General features: G+C 40.7%; 1 protein-coding gene and 1 pseudogene across 1 annotated transcript in view; one reads left to right on the forward strand and one right to left on the reverse strand.

Annotated features, from left to right (window-relative positions):
• The window catches only part of Slc12a6 (solute carrier family 12 member 6), a 91,229-nt gene that overhangs the window by 51,672 nt on the left and 19,153 nt on the right, over positions 1 to 20,404 (forward strand). Inside the window, exons 3-12 of the mRNA XM_059261092.1 lie at positions 7,606 to 7,700; positions 8,591 to 8,722; positions 9,747 to 9,893; positions 11,014 to 11,068; positions 11,518 to 11,648; positions 12,725 to 12,966; positions 15,431 to 15,645; positions 17,565 to 17,723; positions 17,876 to 17,974; positions 18,233 to 18,290. Coding sequence (XP_059117075.1) covers positions 7,606 to 7,700; positions 8,591 to 8,722; positions 9,747 to 9,893; positions 11,014 to 11,068; positions 11,518 to 11,648; positions 12,725 to 12,966; positions 15,431 to 15,645; positions 17,565 to 17,723; positions 17,876 to 17,974; positions 18,233 to 18,290 — 1,333 coding nt within the window. The remainder of the gene's footprint in view (positions 1 to 7,605; positions 7,701 to 8,590; positions 8,723 to 9,746; positions 9,894 to 11,013; positions 11,069 to 11,517; positions 11,649 to 12,724; positions 12,967 to 15,430; positions 15,646 to 17,564; positions 17,724 to 17,875; positions 17,975 to 18,232; positions 18,291 to 20,404) is intronic.
• Positions 1,204 to 2,383, reverse strand: LOC131909452 (nucleophosmin-like; annotated as a pseudogene).

The raw sequence follows: 20,404 nt of genomic DNA on the forward strand, positions 1-20,404 counted from the left end.
GTGGTAACTGACAAGAGCAACATTGTAGAAATAATAGAAGCAAACAATAAAAATTTTTCAACATCAAGCTATTAGCTATACACTTTTTCTGTTTACAAAGAAAAGAAAAAGAGCATAGCTTAGTGATGGTGTGCTCAAAGCCCTGGGTTCAGTCTGTAGCACACACAAAAAGGAACAACAAAAGCAAGTTATATAAGAACATAGATGTGTCACAAAAAGCAGAAACAATATTTTGGGAAGAAACTGGTTCTGACAGTATTCTTTTTAATTGCGCCTTGAAACACAGCAGCTTCCTCATAGTATCCGTGTTGTTTGGGCAGTAAAGGGAGAGAAAAGAAACACGCAACAGTGATGGGGTGATGAAATCGGGTCACTGCCACGGCCAGTCTTCCAGACCCAGTGGATATCTTACAAAGTAATCTTCTTGTGAGTTCATGTGTACCGCCTAGTGCCCATGGAGGTCAGGAGAGGCTGTCCAGTCCCCTGGAACTGGAGTTACAGACAACAGTGAGCTTTTCAGCGAGGGTACTGGGAGCCCAACTCATCCTCATTAAGTGCTGCTAACTGCCGAGATATCTCTCCAGTGCCAGGATTCTGTATACTCTTCAAGAGTCCTGGGATATGTGTTTGGTTCTGAGTTCATGCCAAGAAAGATTTTTATTTGGAAAATCTAGAAATTCCATTGTCTTTGGCATTCCTTTGTAACCCAGACTACAGAAAAAGTCATACTGTGACTGGTTGCCAACCACCATAGTCTAGCTGAGAAGTCATCCATGCCTTTTGGTAGAATTACTTCTAGTTTCATGTTTTTCTCTAGAAGCAAATCTGGCAAGAGCTATGTTCCTTCTGTGGAAAGCCTCTACTTTTCATGATTGTCCCAAGTCAGGATAGATCAGGATAACTAGGTCTTACAAGTATCATTGTCTTCCTATGATGCAAAGTCTCCATGGAAATTGTTTTGTTTTCCAAATCAATTAAGAAGTCAAACAGTAGAAGCCTGTGCAAAAGCAGCCAGAACCAGATTTGACTGATAAATAAAGTGATTCACCTGGAACTCAAGAATGAGGTGTCCAAACAGAGCAGCAGCAGCAGCAGAGTTGAACAGGATGTCCTAATACTAGATATAAAAAAAAAAGAATATCTTTAATTTATCCTTTGATAGTTTCCTAGAATATTTTATTTTATTTTATTTTTTTTACTTCATTAAAATACTGAGTTTATTTCACATGTATATTTGTCTCCCTACCATTTCCACATCTGACCACCACTATTACTATGTCCTATCATAACATTCCATACATACTTAAAACCAAGTAAAGGGTGGAGTTCCATCCTTGAAAACTAAACAGGCATTTTAGACAACACATTCTTGGCAATGGAACCTGGACAACATTTATCAAACACAATAGGGAAAGTTCTCACTTTGCATTATAAAAAGGACAGCTGGATATATCAACTGTTACAGAAATTAAGTAAGACGGAATTATTTCAAACTGTTTAAACCATTTTCTTAAAGAGACTTTCTCCACTGCCAGAGATCTTGAATAGCCTCCTGGTCAGTCATCCGGAAGCAATTCTTCACATAATTAATGAACTTGGCTTCTACTTTGGGAAGAGAACCACCTTTTTCTATACTTGCTTGCATTTTTGCCTTAATGTCTTCTACAGAACTAGGTCCTTTTGGTGTTTTAGGAGTTTTTTCCTGTTTTTTGAAAGACTCTTGACCCTTTGATCTTGGTGTTGATGGTTTTAAGTCTTTTCCATTTTGGTTTGATTTTTGTGCATTTTTGGCTGGGGTATCTCGTACAGATTTCTTCACTGGAACTTTTTCTTCAGCTTCCTCATCATCAAAATCATCATCATCATCATCTTCATCATCCTCATCATCTTGGTCAAGTTTTACTTTTTTCTGCAGAACCTTGTTACCACCCCCAGGAGCAGATCGTTTTCCAGACATACTTAAGAGTTTTACATGCTCCTCATCTTCATCTTCTGACTCTGCATCTTCCTCTACAGCTACTAGGTGCTATCCACTAATGTGCACAGGCCCTGAAGCACACTTCAACCTTAAGACCACAGGTGGTGTAATTTCAAAGCCCCCAAGAGAAACTGTTGGTTGTACAGACATTTTCAAAGTTGCCAGTGTTACTTTAATTGGACTGCCTTCATAGTTCATTGCTTCTGCCTCTACGATGTGTAATTCGTCTTTTGCCCCTGCCCCTAAACTAACCGTTCTTAGTGATAACTGGTGCTCATTCTCATCATTATCCACCTTAAAGTGATAATCCTTGTCAGCTTTTAGTTCACAACCGAAAAGGTAATTCTGAGACCTGAGAGGGCTCATGTCCATGTCCATCGAGTCTTCCATGAGGTGGAGGCGCGCACTTCGGTGTGAGAGAAGTCGGACGGAGGAAACTGCCTACTGCTCCTCAGAACAGACACGCAGGACGGAATCACGCCAGGGCAGTTTCCTAGAATATTTTAAAGAAACTTTCATATTCTACATTTTCTATTTGTTTGTTTGTTTTTTCATTTTTACCATTAAAAAACTAACATTGGGTAGCAAGGGCTCAGTGGATATAAGTGCTTGCTGCCAAGCCTGATGACCAGAGTTCAATCCCAGGGCCTTACATGGTTAGAAGGAGAGAACCAACTCCCACAAGTTGTCTTTGAGCTTCACATACGTGGTAGGTGGCACATGTGACCAAATGTACACCAACAAAAGTAAATTAATGCAATTTTAAAGATGACTTTATTGGGCCAGAAGTGTAGTATACACCTTTAATACTAGCACTCAGGAGGCAGAGGCAGGTGGATCCGAGAGTTTGAGGCCAGCTTGGTCTACATTGTGAGTTCTAGGACAGCCAGAGCTACATAGTGAAACCTTGTCTCAGAAAAAAAAAAAAGTTATTGTAATAAATACACAAAATCATCATGTAGCTATATTAACATACCCATCAAAATACTTGTCTGGTCCTAAACCCTATACATCTCAATAAACTTCCATGCTGTTAGAGTAGTTTTTGTGACTCCAAGGTTCACTTGAGAGTTTTATATTTTCACTATCAATTACATTTTCATGCACCTACCACCTCTAGAAGATATATGCATGATTGTATTGTCTTTGTCTTCCATCTCTGAAACCTGCTCTTCTACTTGTTCTTGTCTGTCTGTGATGGCATATTGTGGATTTTACTTGATTGACCATCTTATTTACCACAAGTGTTTTGTTTTGTTTTTTAATGTTTCAGTCTCCTTGCTGAATTTTTCCTCTATATTTGGACTTTCACCTCTGATTTACTGTTTCATTCACTTTTGAGACTCTCTTATTGAAATCTGGGATAGATCTCCTTAATTTGTCCATCTGTTTGTTTGAATCTTCTATATAATCACTAATTCTTTTAAAAAGTAAGACTGTGAATGTAGGCAGAGTTTTCCTATGCCGGCAGCCACTCCCAAATAACCACTCAGAAGCTTAATATTAATTATAAATGCTCGGCTGATAGCTCAGGCTTGTTACTAGCTAACTCTTACACTTTAAATTAGCCCATATATCCCATATTTCTTATCTACCATCTGCCACTTGGCTCATGGCTTGTTATCTCATTCTCTACACATCCTGTTTCCTCTGCATATGCTGCCATCTCCCTGATTCCTCCCTTCTTCATCCCAGCATCCTTAGTTTGGTTGTCCTGTCTATACTTCCTGCCTGGCTACCTGCCAGTCAGCTTTTTATTAAACCAATTCAAGTGACAAATCTTACAGTGTATAAAAGGATTATTCCACAGCACTGTGAATTCTTAGACATTATCTCTGTGGTTTTGGATTCCTTCATAAGGGAGTGGTTGGTTGGGATGGGTCATGGAAGGTGGCTATGTCATAGTCTTTGTGTTTCTTTGTTGTATTTTATGCATCTCCTAGAGTATGTTTGACTTTCGGTTTTGACTTCCCCATTGGAGTATATTCTGTTTTGTTTTCTGTGATTCTTCCTAGAGGATTAACTGCTTGAAACTTAGCTATGTGGACTGCAGAAATTTAGTGTTGTCAAGTGTAGTCACTGAGGTAATCCCACTGTAGCTGTGTACCAACAAGACCAAGGGTGGAGTGGCCCACGAAGAACCAAGGCAGCCAGATGGGGTTAGAACCCCAGTCATTGCCTGGATCCTGTGGATCCACTGGGGGCCAGAATAGCAAATGTCAGACCCACTGAACTGAAGTCTGGGTGCTAATTGTGGCCTGTGGCTAAAGCAGTAGACTTTAAGTAACCTCTGGGGGAGCACAGCAGTCTAGACTCCAGGGTCCTGCAGTAACCACTGGAACCGCAGGATTCAAAACCCCACACCCATAGTAATCTTAAAGACCACTGAGGAAGCCAAAGCCCCAGTTTTTCAGGGGACCCTGAGTACACTAGAGTTGAAGCTCAGGCCCCTCACCATCCTCTGAGACCGCTGGGGCTGGAGGCTAGTTGCACAGTGCTCTCAGATCCCAGTGGAGCCAGTGCCCTAGTCCCGGGGTGCTTTCTGGTCCCACAGAAGCCTGAGAATAATAAATGCAAAATTCTAAATTAGCATATATTTAAATTTCCCTGTTTTTAAATTTTAAAGAATATTTTATGTATATGAGTGCTTTGTCTATATATGTGCCTGTGCACTACATGTGTACCTGGTACCCATGGGCCAGAAAAGGGTATTGGATCCCCTGGCATTGTAGTTACAGATGGTTGTGAGCTGCTCTGTGGGTGCTGGGAATTTAACTCAGGTCCTCTGGAAGAACAGCTGAGCCATCTCTCCAGCCTGACATTTCTCTGTTCTAGAAATGTCTCTTCACAGCCATGCCATGGTGATACATGTCTTTAATCCGAGCACTTGGGAGGCAGAGGTGGGTGGATCTCTCTGAGATTGAGGCTGAACTAGTCTACAGAGTGAGTTCCAGGACAGGCTCGAAAGCTTCACAGAGAAACCCTGTCTCGAAAAACTGGAAAAAAAAAGTCGTTTCACATTTGTTTGAGGAGTCTAACAAAGATCATATCTTAGATTTCAGTCACATCTTAAGCTTTAATCAGTAAAAGTTCACTCATTTAGCCTGTGATTTGCTGAAGAAATGAGATTATCCTACATTCTGACTTTAGTGATTGTGTCTTTGTGTATGCCTACAGTTTTCCTCCTTTGTATTGTCTGTGATCCTGAGAGGCTTAATTAGGTTGAGTTTCCTTTCTTTTGCTAAGAATACATAGGATGAGCAGTGTCTTGCTTTGAATGATTTGTTAGTCAACAGGCTCATGGTCTTCTTCATTTGCCCACTAGAAGGTTATGCCTCAGCCCTTTATCAAGATGGTTTTCACAGCCATTGATGATGATTGCCTAGATCTGTTATTTCCCCTAATGTTTGCAAATTGGCAAGGGTTTCCTATGTACTGTTCCATGTATCATAGATTAGCTACACTGTGTCTATAAAAAAGTAGTCTTTAGCTGTATATTATCCTCAAATATAGTTAGCACAAAACAGACAGCAAAGTTGATTCTTCTGTTGTTTTTCACTTTGCATAATTGACTTTTTAAAAATATAATTTTGAATATCTCATGTGTCAATCACTTTTCCTGTCACGACCATCAGGAACTCCTTCAAGTCAGTCTCATGTCCTTCTAGATGACCAGCTCATCTCAGTAGCTTGCTATCTTCTGCCAGGCTCATCTTCCATATTTAAAGTAATGGATATTATTTTAATGTTCTTCATTTTTACACGAGTATATTTTTTTAGTAATGGGAACCTTAGTTTTAAATCGTATTTACACATTTTTTTTCTCTTCTCTCCTGCCAGACTGTGCAATCATGTAACTTGCGCACAACTTAAAAAGCTAAAGAGTAGGAAGTATTCATTTAACACAAACTTTGCTGTCTTGGGAGCTCTGTTTCTTCCTTGTTTACAGCTAGTTCATCAGATTCCAGCCAAGTACCTCTTTCAACATAAAAATAATATGAAAGGGCTCATACAAAAATATATTGGATGCTAGCCATAAAGGTACACACCTATAATTTAGTGCTTTGGGGCTGAGGAAAGATATTCAAGAGTTTGAAACCAGTCTGGGCCTCATAGAGAGACTCTTTCAAAAACTACTACTGACCTCCAGCTGCTCAGTGTATAGAAAACAAAAGACTGTAGAGTGCTTAGCCTCAATTTGGACATTCATATATTATCTCAAGGCTCAGGGATGTTTGTGGAGGAGGGGGCAGAAAGACTGTAAGAGCCAAAGGTGGTAGATAATTTATAGGAGACAGTGTTTTCCAGACAGAAGCGTATATGAACTCACAATGATTGTGACCGTGTGCAAGGGACTTATATAAGCTCTAGCCAGACAGAATTCCTGCACAGTGGGAATGAAGGTGGATATGTAATTATTAGCATTTAGTGATTGCTGGGAAAGGGAGATTTAATGATGATGACCTTGATAGTGTGATCACATACCAGAGCAGACCTCAATCGCAAAACTAGCTGAGCAACACAGACTGGACCTGACAGGGAAAGAAGGTCAAAAAACAGAAGCAGTCTCAGTTGGGTTGGAAGCAATGAGAGGGTTGAGGTGATAGTAAGGGGATTGGGGTCTTGAATATATTCAAAATACATTGTTTGTAATTCTCAAAGATTTTTTTTTTTTTTTTTTTTTTTTTTTTTTGGTTTTTCGAGACAGGGTTTCTCTGTGTAGCTTTGCGCCTTTTCCTGGAACTCACTTGGTAACCCAGGCTGGCCTTGAACTCACAGAGATCCGCCTGGCTCTGCCTCCCGAGTGCTGGGATTAAAGGCATGCGCCACCACCGCCCAGCCTTCTCAAAGAATTTTAACAAGTAATCATCATCATAGATTAAATCACCTGATGTAATTGGTAACATCAGAAATGAGGTCAATGTGATAGCTCAGTAGGCCCTTGGCATGCAAGCCTGACAACCTGAGTTTTATCCCATGAACCCTTGTAAAGGTAGAAGGAGAGAAACAAATCTACAAAGTTGTCCTCTGACCTCCACATGCGCGCGCGCGCGCGCGCACACACACACACACACACACACACACCCCATGCACACACATCATGCACACACGTCATGCACACACACACATCATGCACACACATCATGCACACACATCATGCACACACACACCATGTACACACACACACACACCATGCACACACATCATGCACACACACACACAATTCATTTTTATTGTCAGAAGGCCCTGGAAATAGCTTTTTCTTCTATTATCAGCAGCAATCATTTGTAAAATAGTCCACATCTAGAGTAGTATAACACACTGGGAAAGAAATACTGTGTGTGTTTTGTTTATTTATTTGTGGATAAGCTTAAGGGTAGGCCCTCTATTGTCTCAAGAGATCTCTGTATTAAGAAAAGGAATTGTTTGTGTTGATTTCCTTGGTTCCCCAATTTGCTTTTGCTCCTGCTAGAAAAACACCATGTTCTCCAAGCAGTGCTAATTGAGGTCTACCACTCAGGCTGAACCTGAATCTGAAATAGTCTCTGTTACCACAGAGACAGCATAGTTATTGCTGCTGGTGTCTCAGAACCAATAAAATGCCAATGTTTGCCTTTCTTTTTCAGATGACGGACATAAAAAAGCTCGAAATGCTTATCTCAACAATTCCAACTATGAAGAAGGAGATGAGTATTTTGATAAAAATCTGGCACTCTTTGAGGTAATATTTTAATTATCTATGTGTCTGTGGGAGAGTAGAAGAGGGATCATATTTCCCTGGTGATGGAGCTACAGGTGGTTGTGAGCATCCCAGTGTGGGTGCTAGGAACTGAACTTGGGCCTCTGGGAAAGTAGCAAGCGCTCTGATCCACTGAGCCACCCCTCCAGCCCACATAATGGAATTCTCATCAACCATAGGAAATACGAAATCATCACATTTGCGGGAAAATGTTTAGAAATAAAAATCTTTATGTTAAGCAAATTAAGACAAACTAAGACGAATATTAAGTAGTACATACTTTCTCTCCCATATGTGTATTTAAGTGTGTGTGTGTGTGTGTGTGTGTGTGTGTGTGTGTGTATAAGAGAAAGCAGAATTCTGGCGGACTGTGAGAATGGAGGAAGAGATGTTAAGGGAGCAGAGAAGTGGAGACAGGTAATAGAATGCCTATAATGTGAAAGCAGAGGAGGCTAATGAGGATAGGAGGGACCTGGCCTATAAGAGGGTCAGAAGAAATGTGGGAAGGCAGAGGAGGAGGGGAACAGATTCGAACAAAAGTATAATTACACATGTGTATGAAAAAATCCTTAATGAAACCCAGTACTTTGTATCCTACCTTAACTTGCTGCCCTAATTAAGTGTAGTCTTTTTTACCGTCTCAGTGCTGGGGATTGGCCCCAGGACCTCAGGCATGTAGGCAGCCACTCTCACTGAGCTGTGCTCTCAGCTCTGTAATCTTCCAAATGTCAGGAACAAGCTGTCTCACTGAAGAATTTTCTTAAAGTATTTACCTGTGAAATATTTTCTCATTTATTTTTCTGTTTCCTGGTAGAAAGTTTATTTTGTTGCTGAATTGCAGTATCCTTCATAAATTATTTGTGATTTTATAGGAAGAAATGGACACCAGACCAAAGGTGTCTTCTCTCCTCAACCGCATGGCCAACTATACTAACCTGACACAGGGAGCAAAGGAGCATGAAGAGGCGGAGAACATCACTGAAGGGAAGAAGAAGCCTACCAAGGTGAGGCCTCAGAACACAGGACAGAGATGAAGGCATGCCCAGGGCATCAGTCTGTGTTAAGAAACTGTGTAGTAAATGCTTGATATACCCAGTACCATTCTGAGCATTGGCCTCGTGGCCCTGACAGAATGTGCAGTATCCTAGCTTCACATGGGAAGCCAGTCCCTAAGCTTGCCAAGTTCTGTTAAAGCATCTTCAGTGTCAAGTAAAGCTTGACCCAAAACTTGTGCAGGGTTAAAAGGAGGGAGACTAATGAGAGCCTGCTGGAAGAGTCTGATACCCTGGAGGATCAGATGGAGAAAGCTGTCTAACATGGTGATATGAAACCATCCCAGGGAGGAAGCTAGCCATGTTAGCAGGAGAAGGGTTAGCACGTCAGTGGGGAGGAGTACCCAGCCTCTGATGCCATCTGCCTGGGTACAAAGGGGTTTTTTTTGTTTGTTTTTGTTTTTGTTTTTGAGATGGTGTATCAAATATAACACAGGCTAGCCTTGGACTCAGAGTCCTCCTGCCTCAGCGACCCAGGTGCTAGAATCATAGGCATCCACCGTGATAATGATACCCAGTAGTTGTTAGACTTTTTACTGCTACTGTTTTTCTTACAATAAAATTATGCCAATACACACAGTTAGTTTAGCTCTTTGCAAAGGGGCCAAATGGCCCTCAAGTTTTTACTTTCCCCATCTCTTTCATTTACCAAGTATGTGAAGAATTTGTACCTAATTCTTCAGAATTTCTATAAGTTGTTTGTTTTTAAATGAGAATAAAATTTTAACAACCTTGAATAATAGACATTTTTAGATTGTTGATTGGTCCATTGCTTAGGAATAATAAAAATGTCGAAACTTAACTAAATTACACATGTATTACAGATAATGGAAGCATAGTGATGGACTTTACTAAGAGACCTGTGAAGATACTATTTAACCTTCCTACCTATGCTTTGAGATTAATGTGGTAAATCTAAACATCTTTTATGGCTAACTACATAATTTTTCCTTTTGTCTTACATTTTTATTTCCAGAGCCCCCAAATGGGTACTTTCATGGGTGTCTACCTCCCATGTCTACAAAATATTTTTGGAGTGATCCTCTTTCTGCGTCTCACCTGGGTGGTGGGCACAGCTGGAGTCCTTCAGGCCTTTGCAATTGTCCTCATCTGCTGCTGCTGTGTAAGTCCTCCTGCACTGGCCCCTGGAGCTGACCTAGGGCATTTCACTGCTGAGAGTACATATGCACTTGACCTCCTGGGGATCAAGAGCAGAAGATATGTGAAGACCCACTCCCAAAAGGAGAGAGAGTGTTGATCTTAAAATCTAAAGGACTTTTGTTCAGCACCCATTATCCATTTCTTCCTATGTAGTAAATGGTGTCCTAGATTTTTGGAAATAACAAAATGGGGGTGTTCAAATAATTCAAAATCTGGGTAATTTGGGCTTGAAAACACTGATGTTGTAATAGAAAATGTATACACTATTGTAAAATGTACTGAAAAAAATTGACAGTGCCTGGGAAGGGTGAGGTGAATCTGGATGTGGTTTGGTTCACTTTGAAGTCTCCTTTCCTATGTTTTCCCCAGAAATTACTCAGGTTTTTCTGGCTCTTCTCTCACTTACACTCAGCCCATTCTGATTCTCCTTTAATTTAAAGTGCTCATTTTTATATATCCCACCCCTGTCCATCAATCTCCTGTCCCCTTTGTTTTGGTAACCATTATGGTCCTCCATATGCATCATGCTCAGCTGCACACTAACCATGCAGGTTAAGCAGACCTAGCCTGTGTCATTAATAACTTAATGGCAATGGCTTCCCCACTCTCGGTTTCTCAAGCTTGAAACTTCAAGGCCGTATTTGACTCCTTGGTTGCCGTTCACCACAGCCAGTCTGTTCTCTCTGAGATACTTCATATGCAGCCTCTCCTTCTTATCCCCACTATCACACTGTAGATTTTATCTCTACTTGTACCACAGCAGCCTACTAGCTAGTCACTGTGCCTGCTCCAGCTGTGCCCTTGTTGAAGACCTTTATGTACTTTGTTACTAGATGATGTTTTAAATTTGTTCCAGTGGTTCTCTTTCTTACTGCATATTGTTTTTGGCATTGTAGCAAGTCTGTAGAGTCTAGCCAGCTTTCCAGTGTTTCTCCCTAACTATTCAGTTATGTTACACAGCAACTCTTCGTAAGAGTGGGTAGAGTTAAATGTTTGTAAATGCTCTGAAGTCCACACACAGGAAAGTAGTACAGAAATGTCAGCTCTACCCAGTAATAAAATTCTTGTTTCTCTCTCTACAGACGATGTTGACTGCCATCTCCATGAGTGCCATTGCCACTAATGGAGTGGTGCCAGGTCAGTAGTCCAAGCCTGAATCGCAGGATTGTTAGCGATTACTCACTGTTTCTATGCTGTGAAGCTGGAGGTATAAGCTCCAAAGAAACTTCATGTGTTTATTCTGTTGTTCACAGTGTACGGTATCAGTGTTGCCTCTAAAAGTGAAAGAGACAAAGACAAATGCTGTTGGCTTAAGGATGTTATCTTTGAAATCTTATTATTTTTAGACAACAGTGCTTTAATTTCAGCCACATTCTTCACTTATAAAATATAGACTATCCTATTCCTGTAGGAAATATTCTAATTTTTCCTGATAATTGGGTACATCATTCCCATTAGCAAATCTACTTTGTTACAGAGTTTCTCAGACATCTTTTGTGCATATTTTTGAATTCTATTTGTGACTTGTTTACAGTCCTCTTAGTGATACCCTCATTTTATTGTTCGTATCTATTTTTGTCTTGCAGCTGGGGGCTCATACTTCATGATTTCCCGGGCCCTGGGCCCAGAGTTTGGTGGGGCTGTTGGCCTCTGCTTTTACCTTGGCACTACATTTGCAGCCGCCATGTATATTCTTGGTGCCATTGAAATTTTCCTGGTAAGTAATGAATTAATTGTGATCTGTAATCTAGAAGTTCTGTGGGTTTGTTTTCTTAGATATTAAAGTTTCTGAGATCAGGTGTGGCAGCCAGTCAGGTGATGGTTGCTGTGACTGTGTTCTTACCAGAAAGGTTGAGGTGTCCTTCGCCTGCCGGTCCTTTTCCCTCTATCTGATTGTCCCCAGCTCTGTCACCTTAACCAGGGAGTTCATATCGAGGTAGAAAAGACTTATGCCAATGTAGAAAAGTAAAACAAAGCTCATTGGTTTATATCATACACATAGGTGTTCTAGTGTATTGCATATATGTGTGTAGAGGCCAGAGATGAACCTGGTTCCTCACCTGTCATTCTTCAGGGGCCATCCAGTTTGTTTTCTGAGATGGAGTCTTTCACTGGGACCGGGGGCTTTCCACCTCTGACTAGCTGGCCAGGCAGCCCTGGGGGGCCTCATGTCTTCACCTTCCCAGTGCTAAGATCACAAGCACATGCCACCATGCCTAGCTTTTTACATAGTCCGGGGGAATCAAACTCAACTACGAATTCATGTGCAGCAAAGCCGGTCACTGACTGAGCTGTATCCCCAACCTCTTTTTGATAACTTTATCCCAATGATAGAGTTTTTATTTCTCTACTCATTTTATAAATATTTTCTGTAGCCTTTCAATAAAATCATTTTTTCTTTTTCCCATTTGGAAACGTAGATGTTCAAATTAGCAATTAGAAAACAAAAATAATTCATGACGTAACATTTCTATGGACATTCTAGAGCCAAATAAAAATTTGGTTATTTTGCAGCCCAGTGTGGTACATACCTTTAATCCCAGTACTTGAGAAACAAAGGCAGGTAGATCTCTTTGAGTTCCAGGCCAACTAGGGCTATAAAATGAGACCCTTTCTAAAAACAAATGAATGAAAGAAGAAAGGATAAACAATGTTTTAATCATTTTTTTGTTCCAGCTTTCCTTTCCTTCATAAAAGTAAAAGTAACATAAACTGTTACAGCCCCTCTATTGATTGTTTTTAAATGACATCATTTCCTCTCTGCTTCTTTTTTTTTTTTTTTCTTTGTAACAGGTATATATTGTCCCCCGAGCTGCCATCTTTCGCAGTGATGATGCACTCAAGGAATCAGCAGCCATGCTAAATAACATGCGTGTCTATGGCACGGCCTTCTTGGTCCTCATGGTCTTGGTGGTATTCATCGGCGTACGCTATGTGAATAAGTTTGCCTCACTTTTCCTGGCCTGTGTAATTGTGTCCATTTTGGCTATCTACGCTGGTGCCATCAAGTCTTCCTTTGCTCCACCACACTTCCCGTACGTGCCTATCTCTTCACCTGGTCATCGTTGGGGAGTCAGTGACGGGATCTGGTGATGTGAACATTTCCATCAGAATTTCATGGAGTGATTTCCTATTGGCCCAGTTTCCCAGCAGGAAACTTCCTGATAAACTGTCCTGTTGACTCCCTTCCTCACTTCTGAAGTGTAGACCTAGCAACTGTAGCCATCATTAAGGTATACCTGTTTAGGTGCTCCCTTGTGTATATGTGAACCATCTATGAAGGACTTTGTAGTCAATAGTCATTACCAGCAACCTTTATAAGGCATTTAGATGTCTAGTTGCTTTTTAAAATAAAAACCAATTCAAAAGAATTCTAGAGTAGCAGCCTGGAGAGAGGACTCTGTAGCTAAGACCACTGGATGATCTTCCAGAGGACCTGGGTTCAATTCCTAGCACCCACATAATGGCTCACAACTGTCTGTAACTCTAGTTCCAGGGGATCTGGTACACTCTCGAGGCTTCCTCAGGCTTCAGGCACACAACTAGTGCACAGACATCCATGTAGACAGAAACACCCACACATTAAATAAGTCTTTTTTGAAAAGAATTGCCTAATTTGTTTAATTATTTTCTTTATTCTTGGTACCATAAGTGCTAAGAGTTATTAGTATAAAATAAGGGAAATGAATGTCATAGCATGTGTATGTGGAGGACATTCCATGCGTAAACGGTGCAGTAGTGAATTGATGGATTTTGTGCAGAGCCTTCACTCACAGACTCACCTGTTTTCCCTTTGACTTGTGACACCAAGGCTGGTTGGTACTCAGTTATTTGTAACCTTGTTACAGAAGTTGCTTTTGAAGTCCTATGGTTCAGCTGGGGATCAAATTTCTTGGTACTAGGCTGATTTAAACAGGTTACAGAAAAATCAAACGTTTTTTCATGATTGAAAAAAAACTCAGTGAAGATGAATAACTTTCTCCAAAGTCAACTAATGGTGGGGCAAGGACATGAACTTTGATTTCCTGACTGCTCTTTAGTATTGCTTCTTTGTGATGCCAGTAATAGATTCCATCATAAACTTTCATTTTGCTTACTTAGGGGCCATAAAATAATTAAAGTTCCTTTTCAGAGTTATAAAAGTTTTAGATGCAACATTTTAGCTCTATCTCAACTCAGGAAATTCCATTTTGCTTCAGGTTCCCTTTGGGGCTTCTCCACTTCTGTTTGGTTGGAAAAAAATCACAGTGCATGTTACTTTGTTTTTAAAAATTCCTGCATAATATGTTTAAAACAAAAAAACTGTAGAAGGACCGTGAAACAAAACTAGGGATTGTTAAGAGTTGTTGAAGCCAAGTAATCGAATGCGGTTCATTATGTATGTATGAACACACTGCAGATTCTGAGCCTTGTTTTGTTCAACCTCAGAAGTATTTTACTATGGCTCTATTACTCTCTCCTTGTTTATGTCTCTGGGTAGAAGAAAAAATAAATCAGCAGCTAATATTTGTATTATCCTTAAATTTCCTCTTTACCACTGGGTCTAGGCTTAAGGTCAAAAACGGTTTTCTCTTGGGCCATAGAGGGATGTGCTTGTTAAATCTAGTTTACAACAGAAGACTCAGCAAAACAGGTGGTGCCAAAGGCTCTTAGGAATGTAAAGCCCCATCTCCTTTCATTTCCGACCTTCTTTCTTTCCCTCCATCTTCCCCCCCTTCCCTCTGCCTAGAAAGAAAACAAACGAAAATGTGAGCATTGGGATATTTTTAAAATAAGAGCAGAAATGCTCTGAGGTTTTGTTGTTGCTGCTGCTGGTGGCTGGGTGTTCGCCTGTGTGCTTGTGTGGAAACCAGAAGTATCCGGTGTCAGTCCTCTGTGGCTCTCTGTCTTATTCCCTGAGACTCCCTAGGTAAACTTGAAGCTCACCATTGTGTGCATTGTTTATCTAGACTGGCAGGCCAGCGAATCCCAGCCTTTCTGTCTGTCCTCCTTAACTGCCTCATCCCCAGTGCTGAGATTGCAGGCATGCAGGACCACACCAGGCTTTCTGCCTGTGTCTGGAGATCTGAACTCAGGACCTCATGCTTCCACAGCAAGCACATGAACACTACTGAACCCATCCAGGATCCTTTTTGTCCTGAAAGTGGATGAATCGCCAAATATATTTGGAAGATAATTCAGCGTAGTTTCTTTGTACAGTCCTTGTGTTTGAATACCACCTGCCATTTGTGTGACCTTGATTTTGGTCAGATTATTGAATCTCTGTAAACCTCAGTACCTCCACCACATAAGATAAATGTTAAAAATATTGTGAGACCTGTGAGGATTATACTGGCAGAAAAGGCAAGTCACGTGATTCACAGTGCTGGTCAGTATCACTCGTCCTTTCCTACCCGTGGCAGTAGAATCTCTGAGAAATGAGATCTTTTTTTCCCTTTACTAATCTGCTTTTCCTCTTTAAAACTTAGATCTTTCTCTTCCCTGTTTGCTTTGCTTTAGGGTCTGCATGCTGGGCAACCGCACTCTTTCATCAAGACACCTTGACGTTTGCTCTAAGACCAAGGATGTTAACAACATGACAGTGCCATCAAAGCTATGGGGATTCTTCTGTAACTCAAGTCAGTTTTTTAATGCCACCTGTGACGAGTACTTTGTTCACAACAATGTCACCTCCATCCAAGGCATTCCTGGGCTGGCTAGTGGTATCATTACTGGTAAGTTAGAGTTTAATTAGACTCATTTTGTTTTGTGTTATTTCTTCCTTAGGACAGTGGGGGAAATAGGCTTTCCCATCTTAGATGCTTTTTTTGTCCCTTTTTTATTATAATATATGAATTATGTATAACAAGTTTATTATCGTATTTTATACACGTATATTAGGTCTTTTGATCATATCGACACATGCCCCCCATTCTCTCATTTGTTTAGGATTGCTCATAGGTTCGTGGGTGACATGTTGTTTATTGTAGCATGGGCCTCTTACAGTGGCTTCAGGACTGAAGAAAACGTCTCTCCCTCCCACATCAACCATGAGCTGGGTATAACGCCTCAGGGATGGGTGGGGTCTTGCCAGTGCCCTCCTCCTTATATGACAGGATATAGATAGAGCCAACCTTGTGAAGATCTTGTGCAAGGAATCAGAGCTGCTGTGAGTTGAAGCATGCAAGGACCACGTCAGAAGTCAGCACTCTTTTATCACTCCCTCTCTTCCACGGATTTTTTGTTCTTCCAGCCCCCTTTCCCACGATATTCCCTGAGCCTTGAAGAGGGGGATACAGATAATTTTATGACTAAACATTCAGTTATTCTTATCACTTTGACCAGTCGTTAATGAAGCTCCACAGTTACCACTGCCTACTGTAAAAAGAAATTTCCCTGACCAAAGCTGATGGCAGCACTAACATATAAGCATACATATAGTTGTTTAGAAGGCAGTTGAACAAGCACAGCATGTCCACTTAGCAAACATAGGCAGTAGCTTCCCCACTAGGGCCAATGACCTAGACCTAAATAGTGATGATTATGATTGCAGAGGTTAGGCTTGAACCCAAGGATTATGTCTGACAAGGACCACATGCTCCACCATTGAGCTGCATGTAGGCAGCTAAGACTCTTCTATTGGACATGGCACGGGCCTCCATGTATTCATGAATAACTTTTAAACACAGAATCCTTGTGCCTCAGCCTCCTGAGTACTGGGAGGATTATAGGCATGCACCACCATACCCAGCATGTTTCTGTTTTTCTCTCATGAAATTATCTGTTTTTAGAGCTCCCTTGCAGAGTGCATCTGTTAAAATTTGCCTTCTTTTAAGGACAGAGGCGGGCAAAAGACTTTTTAGCCTAGGGTAGGATAAAACATTTGGTGAATATTTTTATTTTGCAATGTTCTTCAAGCTAACATCAAACTCCTGAGCTTAAGCAATCCTTCTGCTTCAGGCTCATGACAAGCTGGGACTACAAGGATTTGCCTTCGTGTCTGACTCAATGTAGTCTTGAAAAATTGCCAGTGATCTTCTTGCAGTGATAGCTAAAATAGAACTGTTTTAATGTCACCAGTCATACGTGTTTTCCTTGCTCAACTAAATTTCTGAAATTCTTTGCTTAAATGACATCCATCTTAAATATTTTGTCCACAGATTTCCTTGCCCATTAAGCAAGTTCATGCTAAGAGGTTAAAAACTGCATTAATTTTTTAAAAAGTAGATTTTATATTTGATAACTAATTTAAAAATAGGCATTTGGGGACATTTAATTTTAGTCTGTTTAACTGTTACTAATTTATATTAGGAAAGTTAACTACATTTATTATGTGAAATCATTTTATAAAATTATATTAGAACAAATGAGAAATAGCATTGGTTTTATTCTGGAATACTTACGTGTGTTCATGTTGAAGAAACAATGGCTTTAAAAACTATCATAAGGGGCTGAAGTGGAGGTAGGCACAGTACTTGCCTGGCATTTAAAGAGTCTTAAGTCAGTCTCCAGTACAGTAATTATAACAATAATTATAGGGGTCTCTGACTGAATGTTATTTGGGTAAGAAATCATGTACTTACATTACTTCTATATTGCTTATATCCTTGTATCCTCTTTCTTCCTACCCACCCCACCCCCAACCCCTTTGCAGAAAATCTTTGGAGTAATTATTTACCAAAGGGGGAGATCATTGAAAAGCCATCAGCCAAGTCATCCGATGTCTTGGGCAGCTTAAACCATGAATATGTCCTTGCTGACATCACCACCTCCTTCACTCTTCTGGTGGGGATCTTCTTTCCTTCTGTTACAGGTAAGAGGGTGGGCTCTTAGGTTTTAGAAGCCATCAGCCACAGTGAGCACATTTTCTCAGGAGATCTAAGTTTGCCCCTAGTCTTCAGTGTCAGTATGAACATCAAAGTGCCCAGAAAGCCAAGACGTTAACTTGGTGTTTCCCCTTACTAGGTATCATGGCTGGGTCAAACAGATCCGGAGATCTGAAAGATGCTCAGAAGTCCATTCCCATTGGAACCGTCCTTGCCATCCTGACCACATCCTTCGTGTGTATCCTCTGCGTCATGGTGATGGGATCATGCAGTAGAGCTAAGATGATCAGTATTTTTATCTAATAATAATAATGCCATCTCTTACTACTGCCTCACTTGCCAGAGAGTTGCCCTGCTTCATAAGCACCGTTAAAAAAGGATTTTATAGGATTAGTGAATTTAGCAACTCACTATATGGTAAAAGAATCATCCTGAGTGTAGTTACTGTATAAAAGGTAAAGGATAACAACAGTTTCCTTGACTCTCAGCTTATCAGACTTAAGCAATGTTGTCCTTTTTGGTGCATGCATTGAAGGAGTTGTTCTCAGAGACAAGTAAGTATAACAACCATGTGTCCATCTTCCGTGACATTTAGTCACTCAGTATAGTGTCAACACAGAATCTCAAACCAGGCCAAGGTGTCAATCATAACTAGTAAAATAGAAAGTGAATGTATTGAGCTAAAATATATGTGTATATACATACACACACACAAATATACATTTGTGTCATATATATATGAAAGTCATATATCTATATCTATATATGAGAGACACAGTCAAAGAGGAATGTGTGTGTGTGTGTGTGTGTGTATCAAACAGACAGACAGGAATATGTATCACTGAGCTTGTGTGGCACATACAATACTGTAGGTTTGATCCCAGCAATACAAAAAAATGTTTTAAAAAAGAGATTAAAATAATATGTGCATAATTTAGCCTATGATAAGGTAAAATATTTTGTGATTTTTTTTTCTTCTGTAATGTTCCTCAAGCTTACCTCAAATTTATGGGATTAAGCAGCTCTCCTGCCTCAGGCAGTAAATAATTAGTAAATAATAAGGACCAAACTATATAAGACATAACTAATATAGCTGTGGTGATGTTTTATTTGTGTTTTAATAAAGCTCGCCTGGAAATCAGGGGGAAAAGGCAAGCCATTTTAAGTAAACAAAAAGGCAGCACATGCTCTTAATCCAATCACTTATCAAGCAGGGTCTCTGTGTGTTCAAGGCCACACTAGGGAACAGAGCCAAGTGTGGTGACACACACCTTTAATCCTAGTACCAACCGTAGAGACCTGGAGGTCTGTACAGACAGACAGTGACAAGGAAGTGAGGTAGCTGGGCTAAGATAACCAATGAGAGGGCAGAACAGCAAGGCAATAAAGGAGTGGGTAAGACAGGAAGTAGCTCGCATTTAGACGCTGCAGAGTTGGTGAGGTAAGGTTGGCTGGTGGCTTTCCCTGTTTCCCTGATCTAAGGCTTTCACCCCTATGTTTGGCTCCGTGTTTTTCATTTAATAAGACCATTTAGAAATTCGTCTACATACAGCTTTTCCCCCAAAAAAAAGCTATGAAGTTGTCTAAATACTAAGTACTTTCCTGTACATGAAGAATTGCTAGAATACTGTACGAAAGTAGAACAGGACAAGTATAACTACGTAGCATCTCCAGCATCCTCGGCAAGAGAGAGGCATCTGTCCACTCACACTTGGCATTCTAAGTGGAGTGGGACAGTGATTTCCTTCATGAAGACTACTTAGCATTTACCATTTCTTTTCTCTCAGATATGTTTTGTGAGATATTTGTGGACAGATCTGTCCCTGAAACTTGCTAATTCTTACTGTCTTAGTTAGGGTTTGCTATTGCTGTGAGGAGACACCATGATCACGACAACTCTTATAAAGAAAGCATTTAATTGAGGGGGCTTGCTTACAGTTCAGTGGTTCAGTGCGTCATGGTGGGGAGCATGGTGGCATGCAGGCAGACGTGGTGCTGGAGCTGAGAGTCCTACATCTTGACCCAGAGGCAACAGGAAGTCCACTGACTGTCACACTGAGGGAAGCTTGAGTGGCATACTTCCAACAGAAGGTGTGGCCCAGATTAAAGGTGTGCCCTCCAGCCTCAAGGTCTGGATTAAAGATGTGTGTCATCCAGCATCTCCAACAAGACCACCCTTCCTCCAACAAGGCCATACTTCCTAATAGTGCCACTCCCTATGAGCTTATGAGGGCCAAATACATTCAAACCACCATACTTACATTTTCCGTATCTTGGTTAATATCCTCACTGCACTTCCTGTCACAGGAATCTAGGTACTGTCTTAACCTAGGTATTTTCCTTTGTTTTTATCCATCCTCTAAGTCTTTTCTAAGGCCTGTGAATTCTATTTACTTTCCACTGTTCAGTGATCCCATCACTCTGTACTGGGCTTCAGTTTTGTTTTTTTTTTCCTCTTTATAATCACATACTAATCCCCCTTCTTCATACTGCCACCACAATGCTCTGTCTCTATACCTTTGTCTATGTTGTTTCCTTTGCTTCGGTTGGTTATTCCTCCTGGGAAGACTCACTGCATCCTCCTTAAGACTAAACTCTCCTGTAGTTTTCCTTTTTTAACCCCAAAAGTAGAGTCACTCCTCCTCTTGTCTATCGACTGTATTTGAAC

This window comes from Peromyscus eremicus, chromosome 4, assembly GCF_949786415.1.
Source record: "Peromyscus eremicus chromosome 4, PerEre_H2_v1, whole genome shotgun sequence".
Taxonomy (NCBI): domain Eukaryota; kingdom Metazoa; phylum Chordata; class Mammalia; order Rodentia; family Cricetidae; genus Peromyscus; species Peromyscus eremicus.